At 38.9% G+C, this 27,057-nt stretch overlaps 1 protein-coding gene across 8 annotated transcripts in view; it reads left to right on the top strand.

The window, feature by feature from the left end:
- The first annotated feature begins 10,390 nt into the window (after window positions 1-10,390).
- LOC137650111 (protein transport protein Sec16A-like) overlaps window positions 10,391-27,057 on the top strand; it is a 248,621-nt gene continuing 231,954 nt past the window's right edge. For 7 of the 8 annotated variants that reach the window (XM_068383237.1, XM_068383234.1, XM_068383233.1 and 4 more), the window contains exons 1-2: window positions 10,391-10,466; window positions 24,443-24,546. In XM_068383237.1, coding sequence (XP_068239338.1) covers window positions 24,454-24,546 — 93 coding nt within the window. In that variant the 5' untranslated portion in view covers window positions 10,391-10,466; window positions 24,443-24,453. Of the gene's footprint in view, window positions 10,467-10,527; window positions 10,686-24,442; window positions 24,547-27,057 lie in introns of those variants that run through there. The other variant, XM_068383231.1, reaches the window with a different exon arrangement.

Raw genomic sequence — 27,057 nt, 5'->3', positions numbered from 1 at the left:
ACCTCCAGAGATTGTTAATAAATATATGTAGGCCACATAGGACAGACAGTAAGCGTTTCCCCAGGACATGAGACCGAAATTACAAGAAGGATAAGCATAGGATGAAGAGCTTTTGGTATACAAAATGAGATTATGAAAAGTAGAATGCCACTTTCTCTAAAAAACAAAAGCTTTCAATCAGATGGTACTACTAGTATTAACTTATGCATCAGAAACTTGGAGCTTTTCTAAAGCCATAGAACATAAGCTAATTACAACTCAAAAAGCTATAGAAAGAATATATAATGTTGGGAATAACATAAAGAAACAGAAAAAGAGCAGCGTGAATGCGAGTGCAAACTAAATAAAATATATTCTAAAAACACATAAGAAAAAGAAATGGCCATTGGCAAAGCATATAAGGAGAATGAGAGATAATAGATGGACATTAACAATAACAGAAATGGTCCTTAGAGTTTACAAAAGATTCAGGGGAAGGAAGAAAAGACGATAGATTGACAAGCTAAGAAAATTTGTGGGGTTAGATTGGCTCAGAAAGAGGGGATGGCTCTAGAGAAAATCATCACAATAGTTGTGTAGAAAAATGCCATAACATTGAGCCCAATTCGTCATTATCATGTTCTAACTTCTCGACTCATGGATATCAAGACCTTCTTTTCCATTTTTTTTTTTTTTTTTTTTTTTTTGCATCATCTACTCAGCAGTTTTCGGATCTTCCTCGTAACCCTTATGAGTCACATTTCTTTTCACCAAATCATCCTCCTTCGTGTTTTTTTTTTTTTTTTTTTTTTTTTTTTTTTTTTTTTTTTTTTTTTTTTTTTTTTACATGATCAAAGTTCCTTCAAACTAATCTTCTCCATTACTTCGACTTATGTCAATTTTCCACATCGAAAACTCTCCACATTTCCCACCTGTTCAGTAATCATTACTTCACATATGCTACATAAATAGTTCATCCTGACAACACTATCACATTTAACCTAACCTTTTCAATTCCGCAAAAGGAATTTTTTTTTTCTCAGCCGTCAGTCACCTCATTTAGTGTCTCACCTTATTATCAATCATAATTTTTCTTCCAAATATCCATACGCATCAATTGTTTAAATTCTTGTAGAGTACAATGTATTTTCTTCATCTGACTTGCAGATAGGATTACTGCATAAAAACTTTAATTCAACTATATTTTGGTAGACATGTTACACTATTCTCTTGCAAACTCCTTTTGCATGGTCTATAAAAGATCAGAGTTCATATCAACCTTATATATATATATATATATATATATATATATATATATATATATATATATATATATATATATATACTGTATATATATATATATATATATATATATATATATATATATATATATATATATATATATATATATATATATATATTTATATATATAAATATATATATGTATATATATATATATATATATATATATATATATATATATATATATATATATATATATATATATGTGTGTGTGTGTGTGTGTGTGTGTGTATATAACACATATATGCACACATATACTTATATATATATATATATATATATATATATATATATATATATATATATATATATATATATATATATATATATATATATATGTGTGTGTGTGTGTGTGTGTGTGTGTGTGTGTGTGTGTGTGTGTGTGTGTGTGTATAACCGTATGTTCATTCAAGTCTCGCATATGGCTGCACTTGGCCAGTTACAAATTATTCCTCATACGTAAGTTTTCACGAGGAATCGAAAGTAATACCATATATTTGTAAAGCCGTCGCCTTCCAAACAAAAAGAAAATTCATGTAACGGTTTTCTGAATCGGAAATATAAGCCTGTGCTTCTGAAAATCTAGGGATGTAACTATACACTTCATAACTTTGGATAGAGATAACCGAATGTACAGGACATTGGAACTATCCCCAAGACCCACATGTGCCTGATTTTTTCGTAAACGTTGTCGATATTATCTAAGTATATCTGAAATTCATCATTATCATCTTACTTTCTTCCTTCTGTAGCCACTAATATGTTTCCTTACTGGTCATAACTTCAGTTTGTCTCATGAATTGTCCATGCAGTAATTTTCTTGGCCATTTTTTTTTTTTTTTTTTTTTTGTCTGTTCCTTTTCTCTCCTTATACTTCTGGTTTCTTCATCCTCCTTTATCAAGTTTTCTTCCCATGCACTCCTTAGCTATTTATCTTCACCGGTCTGAAGGTACTGTCCCAGTGCTTTACTTTTGATGCTGATACAATGTTCTGTGCTGCTGAGTCCTTTTCCTCCCTTACTGCGTGATGTATAGAGCCTGTCAATGTTTGCACTTGGTGCAGTGTTTGGCTCAAACAAGTTCATTACTTTTCTAGTTTTTCTATGTGTGTTGCAGAACTCTGACTTCTCTCATTCCACTTTACAGCACTGTAACTGATTGCTAGAACTGCCAAGGTATTGATAGTCTTTACCAAGTTTCCAGAGTTAAACTTTGATTTCATTGTAGCTTTGATTCTTTGACTATATTCTCTTATAATCTTTTCCTTCATCTCATGGTGTTTTATTTCAGCCTACTCCATATATGTCCTTGATAACATATCCATCTAGAAGTTTTGTCACTTCGGTCCTTGTTACTTTTCTTTTTTGTATGATAACTATAACACACTTTTCTATTCCAAACTCGATCTTCATGTCTCCTGATACTATTTTTTACCGTTTGGATTAGCATGTCTATTTACTTATTATATTTTCCGAACATCTTGATGTCATCCATAAACACCAGGTGGTTTATTCTGGTGCCTCTTTTCTTGAGTTGATTCCCAATTTTTTTTTATCTTCCTGGCACTCTTGTCATGAGAATCATAGCTACCATGAAGAGTAGTGCGGATAGGTAGTCACTTTCGAAGATTTCTCTCCTGATGTTGACCTTTGCAAGCCGTTTTCCAGAATATGTATTATTATTATTATTATTATTATTATTATTATTATTATTATTATTATTATTATTATTATTATTATTATTATCTTCAGCTTGTTGTATCATAGACTAAACAGATATAGAAATAATATGAAGCCAATACATCTCTTAGCCTACACGAAAGATAAATTTTTACGAGTAATACAACAGTGTGTTATTAAGTTGAATTTACATTATCTATCTATCTATCTACCATGGCACTTCCTCCAATTTTGGGAGCTAGTCAACATTAAAAAGAAAATGAGAATAAAGGAGAATTTTTCTTCTCATCGTTCCTCCCTGTCTGACAAAGGACTCAGCCCTCAGCCGAGTTTAGTTGGTACTACTAGGGTGCCACAGCCCACCCTCCGCCATTCTCCACCACAAATGAGGCTTCATATGCTGACTCCCCTACTGCCGCTACCTCAGCGGTAACCAAGGTGAATGGTGGAACCAGCAGCGCCTATCGGAACTGCGTCACAATTACTCGCCATTCATTTTTATTTCTAGCATGTCTGTTACCTCTTTCACATCTATCTTCCTGTTACATAAGGCTTTCTTCATTCCATTCATCCACCCTAACCTTGGTCTTCCTCTTGTACTTCTCTCATCAACTTTTGCATTCATCCCCTTCTACAGCAGACAACTATTTTCTATCCTCTCTACATGGCTATACCATCTCATCATATTCATATCCACTATAGCTGCTAATTCATTTCTCACACCTGTTCTCCCCCTCACTACTTCGTTCCAAATCCTATCCAATCGAAATACACCAGCCATACTCCTCAGACACTTCATCTTGAACACATTCAATTTCTGTCTCTCCGTCACTTTTATTTCCCACAATTCTGATCCATACATCATAGCTGGTACAAACGCTTTCTTATAGACAACTCTCGTTGAATTAATTTATAACCCTCTATTCTTTACCACTCCCTTTACTGTCCCCAACACTTTACTTCCTTCATTCACTCTTTCATATATATATGCTTCCACTACACCCTTTTCAGCAACAACAGAACCCATTTACTTAAACTGATTTACTTCCTCGAGTGACTCTCCATTCAACATAGCATTTAATCTAGCACCACCCTTCCTTCTCGTGCATCTCATAACCTTACTCTTACCCACATTACCTCCAACTTCCTTCTCTCTGACACTCTTCCAAACTCTGTCACTTATCGATCCAGCTTCTCCTCCGAGTTTATAACCAATACAATATCATCCGCAAAGAACAACTGATTCACCTCCTACTTATGACCCCTCTTATCCATCATTTTCAATCCTCAATCAAGCACTCGAGCATTCACCTCTCACATTTAACCAATTGAACAACCATGGCAACATCATACTTCCCTGTCTCAGCCCCACTCTCACCCACTTCATTTCCTATCCTAAGACACGCTTTAATGCCTCTGTATAAACTCTTCACTTCTTGCAACAACCTTCCACCAATTCCATATAGCCTCATTACATTCCACATCACTTCCCTATTGACTCTATCATAAGCTTTCTCCAGATACATAAAAGTAACATACACCTCCTTACCTTTTGCTAAATATTTTTCACATATCTGCCTAACTCTAAAAATCTGATCCACAGAGCCCATACCTCTTCTAAAATCACCCTGGAATTCTAAGATTGTATCCTCTGTCTATCCTTAATCGTATCATTAAACCCTACCGTATACTTATCCAACCACATTCAATAAAATAATACCCCTACCATTACAACACTCATGCACATCTCCCTTACCTTTGTATACCGGAGCAATACACACACACACAGTCCACTGGTACCATTGACAACTTAAAACATATATCAAACAATCTCACCAATCATTCAAGTACAGTCACTCCCCCTTTCTTTAATATATCAACCCTCACACTATCCATACCAGGTGGTTTTCCTGCTCTCGATTCATCTAGTGCTCTCTTCACTCCCTCTCTTTTAATCTCTCTTTCATTCTCATCTCCCATCACTGACACATCAACACTTGAAACATCAATTATATCTACCTCCCTATTATCCTCAACAATCAGCAACCTTTCAAAATATTCAAGCCACCCTCCCTTACTCTTTTTAAAAATTCTCCTAATTCTCTTCATATGAACGACTCAATCCCTGACCCCACATCCAATCAGTTGCTCTTTTTGCCTCAGTTACCTTACGTTTTATTTCCACATTTTTCTCTTTATATCTTTCATACTTCTCCATGCTATTAATCTGCAGCCATTCTTCAATTGCCCCCTTTTTCTCTTCCACTTTTACCTTCACTCCTTCATTCCACCATTCACTGCTCTTCCTCATGCTGCCTTCAACAATTATCTTGCCACACGCATCACTTGCTTGCCCAACAAAATTTTCTTCTAGTAACTTCCACTCCTCCTCTAAATTACCAGTTTCTCTTACTCTCACCCTGTCATATGCCACTTCCAACTGTTCTTGAAATTCACTTTTTATCTCTAGTTTTTTCAATTCTTCCATCTTCAATACCTCCCATTACAACACCCCCCCCCCCCGCAACTTACATTATTCCACTCTTTTGCTACAACCAATTTTGCTTCAACCAAAAAATGATCAGACATGCCGTTAGCCATACCCCTAAACACGTGCACGTCTTTCAATTATCCAAACATACGTCTTGTTGTAAAAAAATAATCCATCAATGCCCTTTCTATCACTCTTCCATTTGCCCCGCTTACCCATATACAGTATACTTATCTCTATCTTTCTTCCTGAAAAGCTAATACTTATCACCAGCTCCTGTTCAAAACACATATCTAGCAGTCTCTCACTACTCTCATTTTCACCTGGTACACCATACTTCCCAATGACACCTTCTACTTCTACAGCACCTACTCTGGCATTCAAGTCATCCATCACAACTACATGATTTCTTCTACTCAATCCTCTGTGCACCTAGTTAACTCATTCCAGAATGCATTCTGCCCTTCTTCACTTTTCTCACAACTCGGCCCATACGCACTAACAAAAGCACAACATTCCTTATCCAATGTAACCCTTACCCACATAAACCTAGATGATATATCATTCCATTCCACTACTTTATCTGTCATCCATTCACTCAGCAATAAAGACACACCCTCTCTTGCTCTTCCCCTTTCAATACCAGACACTCTACCAGTCACTTCACCAAACATCCCTTCACCCTTCCATGTTTTATATGTATATATATATATATATATATATATATATATATATATATATATATATATATACAGTGTATATATATATATATATATATAATATATATATATATATATATATATATATATATATATATATATATATATGTACACACACACACACACACACACACACATATATATATATATATATATATATATATATATATATATATATATATATATATATATATATATATGTGTGTGTGTGTGTGTGTGTGTGTGTGTGTGTGTATAATAATAATTCAAGTAAAATGTTAGTCTTTGTCTTTACCGGGTTAGACATGAAATGACCTCGTATCTCACATCACACCCTTCCATATAAAACAATCGGTTGTAGACTATAATAAACAAATTAATATGCATTTATGTGTTGCTTGGGTTATCTGTTAGTATATGTGACACTACGGACCTGGACAGTTAACATTTTTCCCTCACTATCAGCGTGTATACGATGTAAAACAGCAAATTCATGCACCATCGGAAGCCTTCGCATCATGACCTCAGCGAATATGAATATGAAAGCTGGCTTTAGAAATCTTAGGCAGACTTGGTAAAAGCAGATTCGATGACATATGATACTGATGTGTGACTCTATTGCATTTTTATCAGATATGGCAACAAAACTCAGCTTTGATTTGAAAGTTATTATTATCGATGTCGATGACGCAGTCTATTTTGTTTGACTTACGAGAAATAAAATTTTTAGATTTACTGTAAAAAGGTGACATAATGACTCAGCGGCTACAAATGTGTATAATTCAGTGAAACATTCCAAATTTATTAGTATCACTACGAACCTGTGGTTTTAGTAATTGGATATTCAAAATACTGTTTCAACAATTTATTGAAATTTTTATAGTTCAACCTCTGTCTGTTACTGTTGGAGAGTATTTTTTTATACCTTTTAATTTGGTTCGGAAAATGATTTGTTGGTGTTTAGTTTTTTTTTTTTTCTTATTTTACTTGCTATGCCTTCTTTTTGACGTTCAAGTTCTCTTTTACTTTTTAGATACCCCTTTTTCTGTCTGCTTATGCGTCTTTTTGTCCCACTTCATATCTTTTTTCGTTTGAATGAAAGTCTCCTTATGTTGCCATTTTTTTGTTGTTTCCTTATTTGGGTCTTTTTCATCAATTCCTATCACCTTCATTTCATTTCAGAACTTTTTACACACTTTATTGTTCGTTTGATTCTGTACTGATTTGTTCGTGATTATTTTGGGGTTTGAGACCTGTCTTGAGATATCAAGTCTTAGTGTTCAATATGCTTGTGGATATTTTGCAGAAGAATATAAATATTCAATAGTCCATCTTGTTAAAATACGAGAATGCTAGATTATGTGAAACCAAGTGGGGAAAGGGGAAAGTGTAGGGAAAATAGGTATAGGAAGGACAATTTAGGATTTTGTCCGGGTAGCTGAATATGGCAGACCTAGTGAAAGGCTAGTACTTATAGTTTCAAAATTGTTAGTTCGTGGAACATAGGCAAGGTTGAAACTGAAAAGAATTTTTCTATCAGTGAAGGAAAAAGGCAAAGGAAGAAGGGATATTTACGGTGAGTTGATATCAGTTTTCAGCTGGGTTTAGAGTATATACATGTGTGTTTGTGCTACATAATTTTAATGCAAGGATAGGAGACAAAGAAAGAGATGGCATTTTCCTATTGTGGAGTTCCTCTATTAAATTAAAATAGAAATTTAATTGTGGAAATATACTAAGCAGAAGACGATGACGACAAAAAGTGCATGTTGAATTATGCGTTAATATGAAGTACATGGAAGAGCAAGACGAATAGATGATGGATGTTTTGGCGAGAAGAATTGTGGTAGGAAGTCTATCAGATCATTATTTGGTTGAATTGAAAGTCAAGAGTAATGGAAACTTGAGTTACATAGGAAATAGTGAAAGTATATATAATTGAGATAAGTGATTTTGCGGAGAAGCAAGTGAAAAGATGATACAATAAGAGAAGGGATTGAACAGTCTATGGTTTAAGACATAAGGGTACAACGATAATAAAGAGAGTAAATGCAGTTAAAAATTGTTCACTTTGGATGTAAGAGGTTAGAGAAAAGCCTTTAGGTAGAAAGTTATTGTCAAATAAAAAATGAGGTCGTTAATGGAGTTTTGGATGGTTTATGTTTGTACATGGTACGGTATGGATTTAGGATGAAGGTGCTAAAAACAGCAGAACCTCGTGAAAGAGTGTGAAAGGAAAAAAATTTAAGAGTAGATGTGAACTAGAGTAACTTTAAGATAGTCGATGGAAACCAGGAGGGTGAACCAAGGAAAACTAATACGTATTGTTGATGAATGAGTGCTTTAGGTCCGTAACAGTATTTGGAGTAGACATAACAGATGGTGGCAGGATGAGTGAAGAGGCAAGTCTCTGAATAAGAGAAGTAAATAAGATATCAAGATGCGTCTTTAAAGATTAAGAAGATAGTTGGAAGATCTATGAAAATGTAGAAAGGAATTACTAAGCTAACCTTCCTTTAGTAGGCAGTAGGTTGGCCAGGGCACCAACCTCCCGTTGAAATGCTGCCGCTACTGAGTTATTGGGTACTTTGACTAGCCAGAGAGTACTACTTTGGATACCTCTCTCTTGTTACGGCTCATTTCTACTTTGCTTACACATACACCGATTAGTCTGATCTATTCTTTCCGTATTCTCCCTTGTCCTCATACACCTTACACCGCTGAGATTATCAAACAATTCTTCTTCGCTCAATGTGTTAACTCTGTACTGTATTTGTACAGTGGCTACATTCCTCTTAGAAAACATAGAAGATATTTTTTTAGCTATGATAAGCAGCTCTTCTAGAAGAAGGATACTCCAAAATCAAACCATTGTTCTCTATTTTTGGGTAGTGCCATAGCCTCTGTACCGTGGTCTTCCACTGTCTTGGGTTAGAGTTCTCTTGTTTGAGGGTACGCTCGGGCACACTATGTTATCTTATTTATCTTCCTCTTTTTTTAGGTTTTATAGTTTATATATGAAAGATATAGCTTAATGTTGTTACTGTTCTTAAAATGCTTTATTTTGATTATTCGTTATTTTCCTTGTAGTTCATTTATTTCCTTGTTTTGTATCTTATTGGGCTATTTTTTCCTGTTGGAGCCTATTTGGTCTTAAAGCATCCTACTTCCCAACAAAGGTTGTAGCTTAACTATTTATAACAACAAAAACAACAACAACAACAACAATAATAATAATAATAATAATAATAATAATAATAATAATAATAATAATAATGATAATAATAATAATATGGGATTAATATGTAGATTGGAAGCAAACGAAAAATCTCAAGCCTTTTAGATAATTGCTACATTTTCACAAAATATGAGGCATAAGAGTAAATGAATGTATGAGGAGGTAGATACAATGGTTAAATGGTTAGCATAAGCAAAGGTGTGAGTCAGAATGTATTGAGATTATTCAATTATACGGGAAGAATAAATGATGAAATGTAGCCAAAGGTATGCAATTCATGAGTGTTAGAACTATAGAGAGCAAAACATAGAATTTGTTTGGTAAACGAGTCTAAAAGGAAGGGACTAAATTGCCGTAGGTGACGAGGCAATGTGTTTTTCTTTCTTTGCACAAGCATGATAGAGAGAGAGAGAGAGAGAGAGAGAGAGAGAGAGAGAGAGAGAGAGAGAGAGAGAGAGAGAGAGAGAGAGAATATGAATGAAACAGCTGAGTATCCCACTTTTTTATCTTTTTACATTATTTCATGTATTAATAAAGCAAGAACATTTTTTAGATATGGAAATCTAAATAAAAGTTAACATACACAGTTATTCTTAGCCTTTTATATATTTCTATTTGGGTCAAGTTATTTTGAGGCTTTTATGAACAATGTGTTCAGTTATATTTTGTTACTTGACTATTTATCCATATATTATTCAAAATGGCAAGATTTATAAGACCTAAATACCACATAAGCTAAATAATCGTTTTCATTTAAGAATATTAATGGAAAAATGAACCATCGTCCTAGTTGTTACTCCAACTTTTGACAACTATGTTCGATTGATATGTTAAGTTAATGAATATCAACAATAAAATTCTGAATATATTCTCCAATAAAATACATCACATAAATACTTTTATTTGAACACTATAAAGTATAATGATATAAAATTCCCACAAAATAGGTGCTTAAGAAATGAAATTAATCATTATTGAATGGACATAAAAGTCAATTTATAGCGTTCGAACAAAGTTCCCTAGTACACGTAAAACCCATAATATGGCTGTCCGGCCTTCTGGCTAATTTTTATATTTAAGTAAGTTTCGCTATTTCATGTGCCCTGGAGATATATGGAGTGAACATTTTGGCAATGCCTAATGATAAAAGTGTTCATTAAGTGTATGGTATTATATATATACCGTAGGAATTTTGGAGAAAAGTGACGAATTCCACAAGGTAAAGGTGATCAGCTGCTTCCAGTGCAGACGAAAAAGAGTCCAGATTGTCACTTTCTTATCCACGAAGAACACCAGTAGTATGTAGTTTTATCATTGACCCTTTTGCTATTATTGATGTGAACTGCTAAAGTTGGTACAAACGTTGTAAGTAGTGTACAGCTCGCTAATTCTACGGTAACCATTTCTTACCATGGTTGTCAATAAAGAAAGGCCCATGGTATGGTAGGCCTGGTTTTTGCATGAGCTGCAATGTCAATCGTAAATCTCCAGACTGAATTACATTTGAGTTATAAATCTGTACAGTAATCTGTTGAATGTTTAACCAAGTATAGCAACGGCCGATAACTAATTGAAGTTCGTTCAGATTGACATAGCCTGTTCACACTGTCCTGTAAAACAACAGAATAGTTGAGTGCTCTGTGCGAGAGAAAAACTTTAGGCTGGTTTCAAATGGGGTATGATAATCCTAACAAAGTGTGTTGGGGTCCTAGCCTGACTTTTGGTTTCGTTTTTAGACGTGAGGGATTTAGCTTTTCATCGGTAGCACCTCGATTTTTGTCATTCTAATGGCCGATTCTAGGAGCTTTTGTATATCAGCGGCCAGTTCCTCAAACTTGGATTGAAAATGGACATTAACTAACCTAAACTTTCCCCTCTAACCTAACCTACAAGCTGTGTCCTTGCCTACTTACTTAACGGGGGGTCTAACGCCCCCTGCGACCCCCCTTACACTACCACATTCTAATTCAGACAATGATACATACAGGTGGCCGATTCTATTTGCACGGCAGCCGTGTCTAACCTCGGCTGCAATTCACACGACAACCTGCGGGAAGTAAATTAGCTTACTTCGGCATTTGGCTTGTTTATAGCTTGGTAATCGTGAAGTTAAGGCCACTCCTGAAGTATGACATAGTTCCATTAGAATTTGTTCACTTTCTATACATTTTAATTTTTTTTTTAATTTTTGGCCTCATTTTCTCTGTACAATTAGGGGGTGGAGGAATGGTTGAAGCGGGAAAGTTGGTCAAAGTTACGACTAGTATTATAGGGATGAACCATTTTTCTGTTCTAACCCCACAATTTTTCAACAGCAGTTTGAACATTGTTCTCAGGGTTATTCAGACTCGGGTCTTTACTCTGTTCTAAAATATCAATGCTGTTTCTTATTAACAGAGCTGCACCTCCAAAAGGGTTGGATAAAAAAGAAATTAGGATTTTTGAAAAAGTTTGAGCTGTTGACAATGCTATTCAAGTATCAGTTAAAGGAATAATATCGAATAGAGTTTCATTATAGCTCATGAGGGTCATAAATTTCATGCAATGTTTATTGGAGGATTCTATATTCAAATGCTATAGTCAGAGTTTCGGAGAAATGCTTGTTTTTTTTATTTAATGAATTTTCTATGAAATTGCTTCTGGTTAATTTGCTGTTAATTTCAACATGCATTGAATTTTTCTAGTTAGTCAAATTTTCATTACAGAAATGTCCCTTATTTTAATTGTTTATAGGAATATTTATAAATTCAATAGGTATCGGATTGAAAAAATGCATATACATCTAATGGCCATAGTTGATAAAGAAATAAGGATACAAAATGATAAATGAACTGAATAAATGATAACAGTAAAGGTTTGGTAATGTTTTACACTTCATTAGCAAGTGGACACTGTCATGTGATACAAAGATACAGTACAATTACTTGGATGCCAATATACCAGACATTTGTAAACATTCAAGAGTACCAGTAAAAAAAATATATGGTACTTTACGTACTAGCAAAGCTAAAATTCACTATAAGAAATGGACGAGTGCTAGCTAGTTTGGCACTATTTTTCACTAGATGTTTAATAGGGTCTAGGGCATAATGAACTATGTATCAGTCTATTAAAATGTGAAGTCTATCTCTCACTCCAAGTCCATTGTTTACATCTGAGAGACTGATGTTAAGTTACTGTGCATGCGTTGCTTGCATTCGCTTTGGCCAGCTTTTTTGTTTTTTGTATGATGTAATCATTACCTGGCTTTTTTAACCAATTAGGAGCTTCTAAATATTTATGGCCCAGTTTCCAAATGTTGTTTTACAACAGCCATTTTTTTCTCACCCTTCCTTTCGGTTTGAGTTAAACCACCATCACATAAAGACATCTCCATGAGAGAACTTAAGGGAAGTAAAATCTATTTCGAAATTGTGTTTTTTAAATATTTAACTTAGCCGGTGAATATATAATAGCTGAGCCTCTGGCGGCTCGACAGAAAAAACACACAAAAACTCGCGAGCGATCGCTATGAAGGTTGCGGGTGTGCCCACTAGCGCCAACTATCGGCCAGATACCGCATATACATGTAAACAGACCCAATTTTTCTCTGTCGGCCTTAACGACAAGACGTATCAATACTCGCTGTATAACCTGGAGTTTTCTCAACATATTTGGTGAAGTACTTCCTTTTGGTTTGAGCTTTCGCAGTGCAGGTGTTTTATCTTCAACTTAAATCTTGAACTCGTTTTTGGATAGATTTAATTTTTGATGACTTTGGATTGTTTTTTTGACTTTCTTTGACTTTTAAATGGCCGTCCCTTCCCTTAGTACGGAAGTGTGTTTTAGGCTTTTAGCAATTATCTTATCACGTTATAAATTAATTATAGATTTTCCTCTATATATTTTATATCTCAACCGCCTTTATTAGGCCTCTTCGATTAGCTTTCCATTTATAATAAACATCAAGATAAATTTTAATGATTTGTTTATATGCGACCTTTCCTATTCCTCCTCTAATCCGAGAGTAGGCGGTCCTAACTTGGAAACCGAAGTTAAACAACGTTGAGCCCTTTCAATCGTAAATAACTTTTACAGAGCAAATGATTTAAAACTTATTAAATGAATGTTTTTTAGTAGATATTTTATGAAAGATTTTCTTTGAATAGTCTTCGTACTGTTTCAAAGATGAAGTAACGTTTAGTTTATTTATGCTATGCTACGCTCTATCGTTACGATAGAGAGAGAGAGAATCACGGTTTCACTTTGCAGAAAGAGTAAATCGATTCTGACGTTTTGTTCATTCTTCTTTCAAAGCTTAAATGTTTTAAATACTATTTTAAAGGAACTTGTTAAAAGAAAAACCTTTCAGTTTTTTCCTTTGGTCAAATAACCTGTTTATTGACGAAAGGTAAGTGGGCTCTTCTCTTCGGTGCGAAATCAAGAGAGAGAGAGAGAGAGAGAGAGAGAGAGAGAGAGAGAGAGAGAGAGAGAGAGAGAGAGAGAGAGAGAGTAAGAGAGAACGTTCCGATCTTTATTCTCGTCCCAAGCGAGTAACGTTGTTCTCGAGTCAGTTTTTTTACTCTCGTTCCTAGTCTCTGTACGGGGAGAAAGGATAAAACGTTTTTAGTTTTTATTCTCGTCCCAAGGCATTGTACGGTGAGAGATTGAAAACGTAGTTTTGAATGAACTAGTGTTTAGTCTCCTTCCCAGCCACTGATCTTTTTATCTTAATATATGTTTACTGTTTTTTGCTTGTATTAATGTGCTTACATCATACGACTGTTTTCGCAATTATAACCTTTTGATGAGGGTAGAATTGCGTGCTTCAGGTAGAAATCAGTTTTATTCATACCTAATGTGAATTGTTGAAAAATTCGATTTCAGTGAAGTAAGTGCAAAACAGAAAATCGTAGTGATAAAGTGATAATTGCGCAAAGTGTTATCAGTGTTGCGACCGAGGGTTCGTCTGTTCGTGCCTGTCGTTCGCCTAGTCCGAGACCTCTTGCAAGCTCCCAAGCCCAGGGGAGAAGTAATGTCGTACGACTTATGGGTTCGAGAGGACTTGATCAGCGAACAGACGTTCCCTCTATGGTTTCAGGCGTGTCTCATCAACACCGCCCCTACCATATGACGAGCGAGACGATTTTCTCCTCGTCATCCGAAGGCTTTTCGCATAAGAAACCGTGGAACAAGGTTTCGAGGCCCTTTAAGCGAAAGTCAGTCCTTTCAGGACAGGTCCAGCGTCCTGATTTTAACCATTAGGACAGCTCTGACCCTATGCAGTCATCGGAAGACTGCTCGCCGCCTAAACAAAAGCGTAACACAGGCTCCGAGAGTCTTTTTGTAGGCAAGGTTGTGCAGTCACAGACGTTACCCTTGTCTCTTACCGCAACCATTCCCGTTGATCCTAATGGGTTGTACGGCAAGACAGGCAGAATAAGCTTGCCTCTCTTATGGAGGACTATTCTGTTGAGCAGGTTCACGATGATCCTCGCCGCTTAGCTGATCGAGATCTTGGCCGTCAGCCGCCCAAACGAGCCTTTGCTCGTCCTGTTGACTCTCAGCCGCTTGTGGACGTTCAGCCGCTACCGCTTGCTCTTGTTGACGTTCAGGACGTTCACCAACCAGCATAGTCGACTTGTTTTGACGTTGAGCGTCAAGCACCGCAGTCAAGAGTTGTTTTGACTGCTCAGTCTAAGCAGTCAAGGCAGTCTCGAGTTGACGTCGAACGTCCTCCCGCACCTGTTGTTGTTACTGGTCAGTCCTTTTAGCAGTTACATGACATAGCGTCCTTGACTGCTACTGTTGCTCCTTTGCGTGTGGACTCTTGCTTGTCAAGCATTGCCACCACGGCAGGTCTCTCCCTTGCTTGAGACTCGGCTATTGTCGGACAAGGTTCCTTCAGATGAGGAAGTTGCTCTTCCCCCTCCTACTGATATTCCCTTGAGGACTCTGTCAGACGGAGAGGAGCCTAAAGCTGCTCAGCCCTCTATGGACTTTAAATAAATCATGCTGATTTTTAAGGATCTTTGTCCGGATCTTTTTGTAACTGCTGCTCCTCGTTCGCCTAAACGTCAGAGTTTACACTAGGCCTAGCTACTTCGAAGCCGTTGTTTTATAAGCTAGTGCTCTCTCGCTCTTCTAAGAGAGCTTTACGTTTGCTAGGCGACTGGTTAATCACCAGGAGGAGTTTGGGGGAGACAGCCTTTGCTTTCCCTACTTTTAAGCTGGCTTATAGAGCAAGAGTCTGATTTGACAAGGGAGAAGTTCTCGGCTTGGGAGTTCCTGCCTCTGCCCAGATAGACTTCTCAAACCTCATAGACTCTCCCTGGTGCCTGGCCATGAGACGCTCCAAGTTTTTTATGGTCGACTTCAGAGCTAGACCATCTCCTGTTAGGAGTTTTTTTCGAGCGTTTGAAGTTTTGCTGTACAATTATGTCATGCATAAACAAGGCTTTCAGGGATGGCTCCAATGATCTGACAGCCACGTTCTCTGCAAGAACAAGTCCCTCAGGGATGGCTCCAATGATCTGGCAGCCATGTTCACTGCAGGAGTACGTAAGAGGCAAGTGCGCTCAATGTGTTCATTGTCAAGACAAACTTCACGATGAAGTCTACCATGCTGTCTTGACAGCATTAATGGAAGGCGACTGGATGGTCTCTCTCGACCTTCAGGAGGCATACTTCCACATTCCTATACACCCGGATTCCCAACCGTTTCTTAGGTTTGTTTACAGGAATGTGGGGTACCAGTTTCGAGCCCTGTGCTTTGGCCTCAGTCCTGCTCCTCTCGTGTTTACGAGGCTCATGAGGAATGTGGCAAAATCCCTCCATCTATCGGGGATCCGAGCCTCCCTGTACTTGGACGACTGGCTTCTCAGAGCATCGTCCAGTCTTCGCTGTCTGCAGGATCTACATTGGACGTTGAGTCTGGCCAGGGAGTTGGGACTTTTGGTCAACCTAAAACTCCCAACTGATCCCATCCCAGATTATTCTATATTTGGGGATGGAGATTCGCAGTCCAGTTTTTTCGGGCATTTCCATCTGCCACCCGAATAGAACAAGCCCTGCTCGAAGTCCAACTAATGCTGAAAAGAGAACGTTTGTTCGGTCAGGAGTTGGAACAGTCTCCTAGGGACTCTCTCATCCCTGGAGCAGTTTGTCTCACTAGGGAGACTACACCTTCTGCCTCTCCGGTTCCATCTAGCCTCTCACTGGAACTAGGACAAGACGTTAGAGACGGTATCATTCCCAGTCTCCGAACCAGTAAAGGCATGCCTGAAATGGTGGAACAGCAATATCAGTCTGAGAGAGGGACTATCCCTAGCAGTCAAGAACCCAAACCACGTGTTGTTCTCAGACGCGTCGGATTTGGGTTGGGGTGCGACCCTGGACGGTCGGGAATGCTCGGGTCTGTGGACCTCAAGTCAGAAGAGCATGCACATCAACAGCAAGGAGCTATTAGCAGTCCACTTGGCCTTGATGATATTCGAAAGCTTCTTCGAAACTAAGTGGTAGAGGTCAACTCAGACAACACCACAGCTTTAGCGTACATCTCCAAGCAAGGAGGCACACACTCCTTCACGCTGCTCGAGATCGCAAGGGACCTTCTCTTATGGTCAAGAAATCGAGGCATCTCCCTGTTGACGAGATTCATCCAGGGGGACTTGAACGTCTTGGCAGACTGTCTCAGTCGGAGGGGTCAGGTGATACCCACGGAATGGACCCTCCACAAGTACGTGGGCAAGAGTCTTTGGGCTACTTGGGGTCAACCCACCATAGACCTCTTTGCCTCCTCGTTGACCAAAAGGTTACCAATCTATTGCTCTCCAGTCCTAGATACAGAAGCAATCCACATAGACGCGTTTCTACTGGATTGGTCTCTTCTGGACTTATATGCATTCCCACCATTCAAGATAGTCAACAAGGTACTGCAGAAGTTCGCCTCTCACGAAGGGACAAGGTTGACGTTGGTTGCTACCCTCTGGCCCGCGAGAGAGTGGTTCACCGAGGTACTTCAATGGCTGGTAGACTTTCCAAGAAGTCTTCATCTAAGGGTAGAGCTGTTACGTCAGCCCCACGTAAAGAATGTCCATCAAAGCCTTCCCGCTCTTCGTCTGACTTCCTTCAGACTATCGAAAGACTCTCAAGAGCTCGAGGCTTTTCGAAGGAGGCAGCCAGTGCGATTGCAAGAGCGAGGAGAGCTTCTACCATTAGAGTATACCAGTCGAAGTGGGAAGTCTTTCGAGACTGGTGCAAGTCAGCATCTGTGTCCTCGTCCAGTACCTCTGTAGCCCAAATCGCAGATTTTCTTTTACATCTGAGAAAGGTTCGCTCCCTTTCAGCTCCCACGATTAAGGGCCACAGGAGCATGTTGGCTTTGGTCTTTCGACATAGAGGCTTAGATCTTTCCAACAATAAAGATCTCCAAGATCTCCTTAAGTCTTTCGAGACCTCTAAGGAACGTCGTTTGGCAACTCCTGGATGGAACTTAGACGTGGTCCTAAGGTTCCTCATGTCAGACAGGTTTGAGCCATTACATTCAGCCTCCCTGAAGGATCTCACCCTCAAGACACTTTTCCTAGTGTGCTTGGCTTCGGCTAAAAGGGTCAGTGAACTTCATGCCTTCAGTAAGAACATCGGCTTTTCTACAGAAAAAGCCACTTGTTCACTTCAACTTGGTTTCCTGGCCAAAAATGAACTGCCTTCTCGTCCTTGGCCTAAATCTTTTGATATTCCTTGCTTATCAGAGATCGTAGGCAACGAACTGGAAAGAGTATTATGTCCTGTTAGAGCTCTTAAGTTCTATTTAGCTCGTACTAAGTCATTACGAGGTAAATCTGAGGCATTATGGTGCTTAGTTAAGAAACCATCATTGCCTATGTCAAAGAATGCTTTGTCATATTTTATCAGATTTTTAATACGAGAAGCTCATTCTCACTTGAATGAGAAAGACCGATGTTTGCTTAAGGTTAAGACGCACGAAGTTAGAGCTATAGCAACCTCCGTGGCCTTCAAGCAAAATAAATCTCTGCAAAGTATTATGGACGCGACTTTTTGGAGAAGCAAGTCAGTGTTCGCGTCATTTTACTTAAAAGATGTCCAGACTCTTTACGAGGACTGCTACACACTGGGTCCATTCGTTGCAGCGAGTGCAGTAGTGGGTGAGGGTTCTACCACTACATTACCCTAATTCCAATATCCTTTTTAATCTGTCTCTTGAAATGTTTTTTAATGTTTTTATGGGTTGTCCGGAAGGCTAAGAAGCCTTTCGCATCCTGATTGATTTGGCGGGTGGTCAAAGTCATTTCTTGAGAGCGCCCAGATTAGGGGTTTGATGAGGTCCTGTTGTATGGGTTGCAGCCCTTAATACTTCAGCTTCTGGGAGTCTTTCAGCATCCTAAGAGGATCGCTGGGCTTCATGAGGAAGACAGACTAATAAGGCAGAGTAATCGTCTAAGTCGACTTCCTTACCAGGTACCTTTATATATTTGGGTTTTGTTATGATATAACTGTCAAAAACTCTAAGCATATACGCTGTAAACTTAATTAACTCTGGTCTCTACCCACCACCATGGGTGTGAATCAGCTATTATATATTCACCGGCTAAGTTAAATATTTAAAAATGATATTTTAATTATAAAATAAATTTTTGAATATACTTACCCGGTGAATATATAAATTAAAGGCCGCCCCCCCCCCCTTCCTCCCCGATAGAGACCCAGCGGGATGAGAAAAATTGGGTCTGTTTACATGTATATGCGGTATCTGGCCGATAGTTGGCGCTAGTGGGCACACCCGCAACCTACATAGCGATCGCTCGTGAGTTTTTGTGTGTTTTTTCTGTCGAGCCGCCAGAGGCTCAGCTATTATATATTCACCGGGTAAGTATATTCAAAAATTTATTTTATAATTAAAATATCATATTTTATCAATGTCGGCAATTATTTAGGATGGAAACAATCTCCGTTCAGTGTATAGCTATCGTTACTCATGAGAAGGTAAAAAATAACCCCCAAAATAATGAGCTACTGGGATTGTGAGCTTGCCAGTACATACGGACCTTGCAGTTTTTATTTTTCCGCAAGCGAAGCGAGCGCACGGCGAAGCAAATACCATTAGAAGGATGTGAAGTGATTTATAGATAATTATGACAATTTAATTTTCAGCCACTTAGGTGATCCATATATTTTTCCAACAGGTTATCTTATGCTTATTTTGCATTTCTGAACATTATTATTGTTGCAAATCACCCGTATTTTTGGTATTTCCCCTTAAAAATATCCGTTTCCCACTGAGGTCCCCCATAATTGTCTTTATATACATACATACATATACTGTACCAAGGCACTTCCCCCAGTTTTGGCGGGTAGCCGTCATCAAACAAATGAAACAGAAAAGGGGACCTCTACTCTCTATGTTCCTCTTAGCCTGACAAGGGACTCAACTGAGTTCGTCTGGTACTGCTAGGGGTGCCACAGCCCATCCTCCCCCGTCATCCACCACAGATGAAGCTTCATAACACTGAATCCCCTACTGCTGCTACCTCTGCGGTCATCCAAGGCACCGAAGGAAACAGCAGGGCCTACCGGAACAGCGTCACAATCACTCCCCATTGATTCCTATTTTTAGCATGCTCTCTTGCCCCTCTCACATCTATCCTCCTATCACCCAGAGCTTCCTTCACTCCATCCATCCACCCAAACCTTGGCCTTCCTTTTGTACTTCTCCCATCAACTCTTGCATTCATCACCATCTTTAGCAGACAGCCATTTTCCATTCTCTCAACATGGCCAAACCACCTCAACACATTCATATCCACTCTAGCTGCTAACTCATTTCTTACACCCGTTCTCACCCTCACTTCTTCGTTCCTAACCCCATCTACTCAAGCTACATCAGCCATACTCCTTAGACATTTCATCTCAAACACGTTCAATTTCGGTCTCTCCGTCACTTTCATTCCCCACAACACCGATCCATACATCACAGTTGGCATAATCACTTTCTCATACAGAACTCTCTCTACATTCATGCCCAACCCTCTATTTTTTACTACTCCCTTAACTCCCCCCAACACTTAGCATCCTTCATTCACTCTCTGACGTACATCTGCTTCCACTCCACCATTTGCTGCAACAACAGACCCCAAATATTTAAGCTGGTCCACCTCCTCAAGTAACTCTCCATTCAACATGACATTCAACCTCGCACCACCTTCCCTTCTCGTACATCTCATAATCTTACTCTTACCCACATTACCTCTCAACTTCCTTTTCTCACACACCCTTCCAAATTCTGTCACTAGTCGGCCAAGCTTCTCTTCCGCGTCTGCAACCAGTACAGTATCATCCGCAAACAACAACTGATTTACCTCCCATTTATGGTCATTCTCGTCTAACAGTCTCAATCCTTGTCCAAGCACTCGAGCATTCACCTCTCTCACCACTCCATCAACATACAAGTTAGACAACCACGGCGACATCACACATCCCTGTCTCAGCCACACACTCACCGGAAACCACTCACTCACTTCATTTCCTATCTTAACATATGCTTTACTACCTTTGTAGAATTTCACTGCTTGCAACAACCTTCCACCAACTCCATATAACCTCATCACATTCCACATTGCTTCCCTATCAACTCTATCTTACACTTTCTCCAGATCCATAAACGCAACATACACCTCATTACCTTTTGCTAAATATTTCTCGCATATCTGCCTAACTGTAAAAATCTGATTCAAACAACCCCTACCTCTTCTAAAACCACCCTGTACTTCTAAGATTGCATTCTCTGTTTTATCCTTAATCCTATTAATCAGTACTCTACCATACACTTTTCCCACCAAGCTCAAACTAATACCCCTGGAATTACAACACTCGTGCACATCTCCCTTACCCTTATATAGTGGTACAATACATGCACAAATCCAATCTACTGGTACCATTGACAACACAAAACACATCTTAAACAATCTCACCAACCATTCAAGTACAGTCACACGCCCTTCCTTCAACATCTCAGCTCTCACACCATCCATACCAGATGCTTTTCCTACTCTCGTTTTATCTAGTACTCTTCTCTTGTAATCTCTCTCTCATTCTCATCTCCCATCACCGGCACTTCAACACCTGCAACAGCAATTATATCTGCCTCCCTATTATCCTCAACATTCAGTAAACTTTCAAAATATTCCGCCCACCTTTTCTTTGCCTCCTCTCCTTTTAACAACCTTCCATTTCCATCTTTCACTGTATCTTCAATTCTTGAACCAGCCTTCCTTACTCTCTTCACTTCTTTCCAAAACTACTACTTATTCTCTTCATATGAATGACCCAATCCCTGACCTCAGGTCAGGTGCCCTCTTTGCCTCACTTACCTTGCACTTTACTTCCACATTTTTCTCTCTATATCTTTCATACTTCTCTACACTATTACTCTGCAGCCATTCTTCAAAAGCCCTCTTTTTCTCTTCCACTTTTACCTTCACTCCTTCATTCCACCATTCACTGCCCTTCCTCATGCTGCCTCCAATAAACTTCTTGCCACACACATCACTTGCAATCTCAACAAAATTTTCTTTTTAAACATCTGACTTACCCGGTAGTTATATATATATATATATATATATATATATATATATATATATATATATATATATATATATATATATATATATATATATATGTATATATATATATATATATATATATGTATATGTATATGTATATGTATATGTATGTGTGTGTGTGTGTGTGTGTGTATATATAATGTATGTATATGTATATATTATTCCCACAATATCAATATGGAAAGATTACATTTTAGTACATGCTTATTACTCTAATTGTATGTGTCAAATAATACTGTTGAACAGATATTCAAGGAATGTCGTTCTTTGCAGGCTGCTTTTGTCGTCCAATTTCTTGAAAGAAAAGATCACATACATTCGATAGCATAGTCTCATTCTGTACGTAGTTGTGCATATCTTATAGATATTGCAAGGTTCTCAGATGAATACTGTTAGAACTTCATAAAGTTAGCTTTCCATAACGCAAAAGTACACTATGATCGGAAGCACTGGGGATTTTTCATCATGCCTAAAACTTATTTCGGTAAACATATGGTACTTTAATTTCTAGGTAAATACTTGGACCATATATCGTCTTCTTGGTCGGTCTGGATGTCGTTTGCGACAATCCAATGATGAGATCAGAATTTATTCTGATCAACAATTGCAGGGGGAGCCTCATAACCTTGCCTTTTTGGTCTGTCAGGATGTCTTTCGTGACAATCCAATTATGAGAACAGAATTTATTCTGTTCAACGATCACAGGAGCGAAGCTCATCACCTCGCCTTCCTCGTTGGTCAGATGTTGTTCGCAACAATCCGATGTTGAATTAAGGGATGAAAGGTTATCACGATCTTAGTGCTATTCTTCACGAAGGCGTTCTAACTCTAGAGCTTTACACTCACAAGACTGAAGGTTATTACGATATCAGCTTTCTTCTTTTCAAAGGCGTTATAAGAGTTCAAGATAACGTGCTATCCGCTCACGATCACGAGATGTAAGCTCATGTTCACGAGATTCACCCCCGCGATCACAAGATAAGCGATCTCAGTCATGATCTATACATCACATTCACGAACTTGGGGACGACGATCACATTCACGAGGGTGACACTGACATTCGCGAGATCCTCGTTCACCTTCACGAGAGAAGACACTAGACATTCCCGATGCTTCCGTTCATGAGTTAGTCGTTGTCGTTCTCAATCAAAACATTACGATCATGAGTGAAGCGCTCATGATCACGAACAGAACTCTTACGATCACGAACGAGATGTTCGCGCTCGGATGCAGGACTTTCTAAGCGCTGCTCTTCCTGACAACCTCCAACTGTTAAAGGACATTTCACTGATCAAACCTCTGTTGTGCATTCTGATAAGTTACCCCCCTGTTCCATTTACGGCCTGTTGTGCATTGGCTAAATGATCGCCGACACTAACGCATTCGACCGTTAAATTGACTTTCTGTATACTTAAGTTATGCTTATTGCCCTTGCATTAATCAGAATTAGAAGTTTCAAATGTAGCATGACAATCAAAGATTTTTGACTAGTCGTTTTGTTGCCTTAGATGACGTTGGATGTCCAACTGGTAGAAGAAATGTGCAGTTAAAAGACCCTTTAAGGAAAGTAACTTTACAATCACTTTCAGTATACGGTAATTGCATATCCATCTTTTTTACTTTTCAAAACGTGCACCAGCTGATTCCAATACTACAGGTGTTTACAAGATAGAATCATACTTAGACTGTTTACTGCACTAGGGAGCACTAAGTGTTCAAGTTAAAAGTAACAGCCTTTCCCCGAGTACTTTACCGGGAAAATTATTGTTTTAGTAAAAATATTTGAGAGCTATAATCACATTTCTGAAATGAACCATCACAGTGAAATGAAGTCTGTTTATGCAGTATAATGCTTAAATTTTAAAATCTCATTTGATTGGATATGCTAAAACTTAAACAACCATTCAGGTTTCTACATTATCAATATGATAAACCAAATGTATTTGGACATCATACCTATAATGAGGCACGATTGGGTATCTTAATTCACACTGCATTGGGAAAAACAAAACCATATCAGGAGCGCAGTTAAGTAGGCATTATTCAGGGCACACAGGGAATTAGAAATAAATCCCTCGCATAGGAACGTTATGCATTCCAAGAGTGGGTTCTCAAGTTTAAAAGTTCATAAGTCCATGATGTTTAACTTTGTTTTCCAACTCATAAGCTCTGCCACCCACTCTCTGTTAGTGAGAGATACCATACAGGTACAGTACATTATTTGTATGGAATATAAAGATTTTGAATGAAATTACTTCATTTGTATTTGTTTTGAAGTTATCTAAACTATTTTCATTTATTGCACGCACAAGTTCTAATCTCTGAAAGCATCTAAGGAGTAAGCAATTAAATTTTTTTGCAGTTGTAGTTTATATATACTGATTATGTGAAACATAGTATATGTGATTTGATCTCAAAGGTTTCTTTTTTTTCAGATGTCAGAGCGATGTTCCGTAATAGACTGAAAGGTGGTCATAGAGTTGGTGCTAGTACTTTTCAGCAAAATCCTCGGGGTCAGTCAGCTTTAGTTCAACCATCAGTAAGTCTCAGCATTTGAGTTATTATTCAAATTGGTCTTGTGGAGCACAAATGCAACTCGTGTGCAAAGCATGGTCATATGCCTGTTACTTAACTTTCTAAGTCCAGAAAAATTAACTCTTACATTTGCCAATAATCTTTAATTGGTACCAGTTGTAGTTGTTTGAGGTGAGAGTTTTCTTTCAAATTTTCCAAAGTCCATCTATTTTATTTACACATATCAATACTCTTGTTAAGTTAAGAAAACCATATCAGGTTTTCTTCATCATCACCATCATCCTCTCCTACGCCTATTGACGCAAAGGGCAAGGGTTAGATTTTGCCAGTTGTCTCTATCTTGAGCTTTTAATTCAATACTTCTCCATTCATCATCCTCTACTTCACGCTTCATAGCCCTCAGCCATGTAGTCCTTGGTCTTCCAACTCTTCTAGTGCCTTGTGGAGCCCATTTGAAAGTTTCGTGAACTAATCTCTCTTGGGGAGTGCAAAGCGCATGCCCAAACCATCAAGTTTCTTGTAAGCCTTTAATTCATTTTCAAATATAGGTGCATTGAATGGTCGGATGATTGATCTTCTGAGTGGTCTCTCTACTTTTCATGGTATCAGTCTTTCAAGATTAGGAACAGTATTACTGTAGATGTAAACTATGTAACTCATGGTCAGTCAAGACTTATTTTAAAGATTGATTTGTTCCGTAACCGAGATACAAACCACGCTATTTACATAGGGTTTACTTTCGGCGTAGCTGAAAGGACAAGCCATTAGAATTTAACGAGGGTGTATTACCCCCGCGCTAGTTAGCAGGGGGGTAGGGAGTGGTAGCTAGCTACCCTTCCCCCCTCACACACCGGTGAACTGCTTCACTTCACTTTTGGCTTGGACAATGAACAGACGTCTCTGTCCCGTCCTCGTATGGCAGCCATTAACGGCGTTGCCCACTTGCGTTGTCTTACTAATTACTATCTTTTCTTATACTTAATATATATGTAAACATTCTTATGTTTATGTATATATTTGAGTATAGAAATACTGTACAGTAAGTTTCCTTTTCAGTGTTTGTGCTGTGTGTGTGTGTGTGTGTGTAAGAAGTCCACTCATTGTACGACAACTTCTCCGTGTGGTCTCAGGCCACTACGGTGACTTTTCATGTGTCGCGATCTCTCCCTTGGTCCTTCGGTCTCCCTTCGGCGGGCGCCGTGGGGAATCGTCATCGCTGGACTTTACTTACTAATATGTTTATCTGCTGTTCCTCCTTCCCCATGGGGAACTTGGTCTATCAGCGTGGGGAACTTGGGAGTTTTGTTTGACTACGGTCTCTCTCTCTCTCTCTCTCCTTGAGTTCGTTCACCCTTTTATTACTACTACGTATTATGGTAGCTTCCTTCCCATTGCGGGTTGAATTGCTTCACCGTTTATTTTGTCTCGATTATTTTTTTATTTAAATCTAATTGTATTTGTTAACTTTTCAGCCTCTGTGTAGAACGCTTCCCTTCGGGGTTCATTCGTTCTTACTATAGTAACATTATTAGTTGAATTACATATTTATTATTGTTATAATTCTGTTTTGTTATAGTTCTCCGCCTTCCCCCCCTTCCCGTGAGTGTCAGTGGGGGAGGAGGGCGCATTCCTGTGTGTAATTCTTATTTTCTTTTCCCGCAGGGGTTCCTCTTCGGAGTTTCCCTGGGGAATTAATGTTAACTAATTGTTTTATTTTCACAGTTAACTATCTAGTTTTTCGTCTGCCTATTGTGCCTATGAAGCAGAGCTGTCCTGTTGGGGCCTGGGGAGTCTGCCGTTGCCGCCTCCTCTACGACTTCGTCATGGGCGTGTCCCTTCTCCTAGAAGTTCTCCCGTGACAACTGTCAGCTCCTTAGTTCATATAGAACGCTCGGGAGGTTTGTCTCCTTGGGTGGGTATTTCCCTTCCCAGGTATGAGTTTTTTCCCTTCAGGTGGGTGTTCTTCTCTTACCTTAATTTTTTTCTGGTCCTCGGGCGGTTGTGCTCTTGGTGCTGATCTACCGCTTTTATAACCATGCTCAAGGGGTTGAGCGGTTGCAAGGCTGGACCATGGAGTTCGTGCGATTATGCTCTTGGTGCTGAGCGGTCGCACTTGCAGGTACTCTTAAGGGGCTGAGCAACTGCAGGAGCTCCTCTTCGGAGAGTTGCTCTTTATGGTTAGCTTGCTGATCCAACGGCCCTAAGGGGCGCCTTCATCAGTTCTTCCTGTCTCTTCTACGAAGTGTTCATCTCTCGTGTGCGAGAGAGGACACTCATAGAGACTCCTCTTCGGAGGACTCCCCTGCTGTTGTTGCTGAAGGCTCAGTTCCCCCCTCCGAACATCGTCGAGGGGGCAGCTGAGTCTAACGGTCTCTCCTGCGAGTGTCTCTCCCCCTCGGGGGAGTTCACTAACAGAGACTCCTCTTCGAAGGACTGATGATGGTGCTCCTGTCCGTGGTCGTCTTCATCTTCAGCCGCAGAGGATCCTCCTCGACGAGGACAGACAGTTGCAGCT

This window comes from Palaemon carinicauda, chromosome 11 (assembly GCF_036898095.1).
Source record: "Palaemon carinicauda isolate YSFRI2023 chromosome 11, ASM3689809v2, whole genome shotgun sequence".
Taxonomy (NCBI): Eukaryota; Metazoa; Arthropoda; class Malacostraca; order Decapoda; family Palaemonidae; genus Palaemon; species Palaemon carinicauda.
This window is presented reverse-complemented; position numbering and strand designations above follow the sequence as displayed.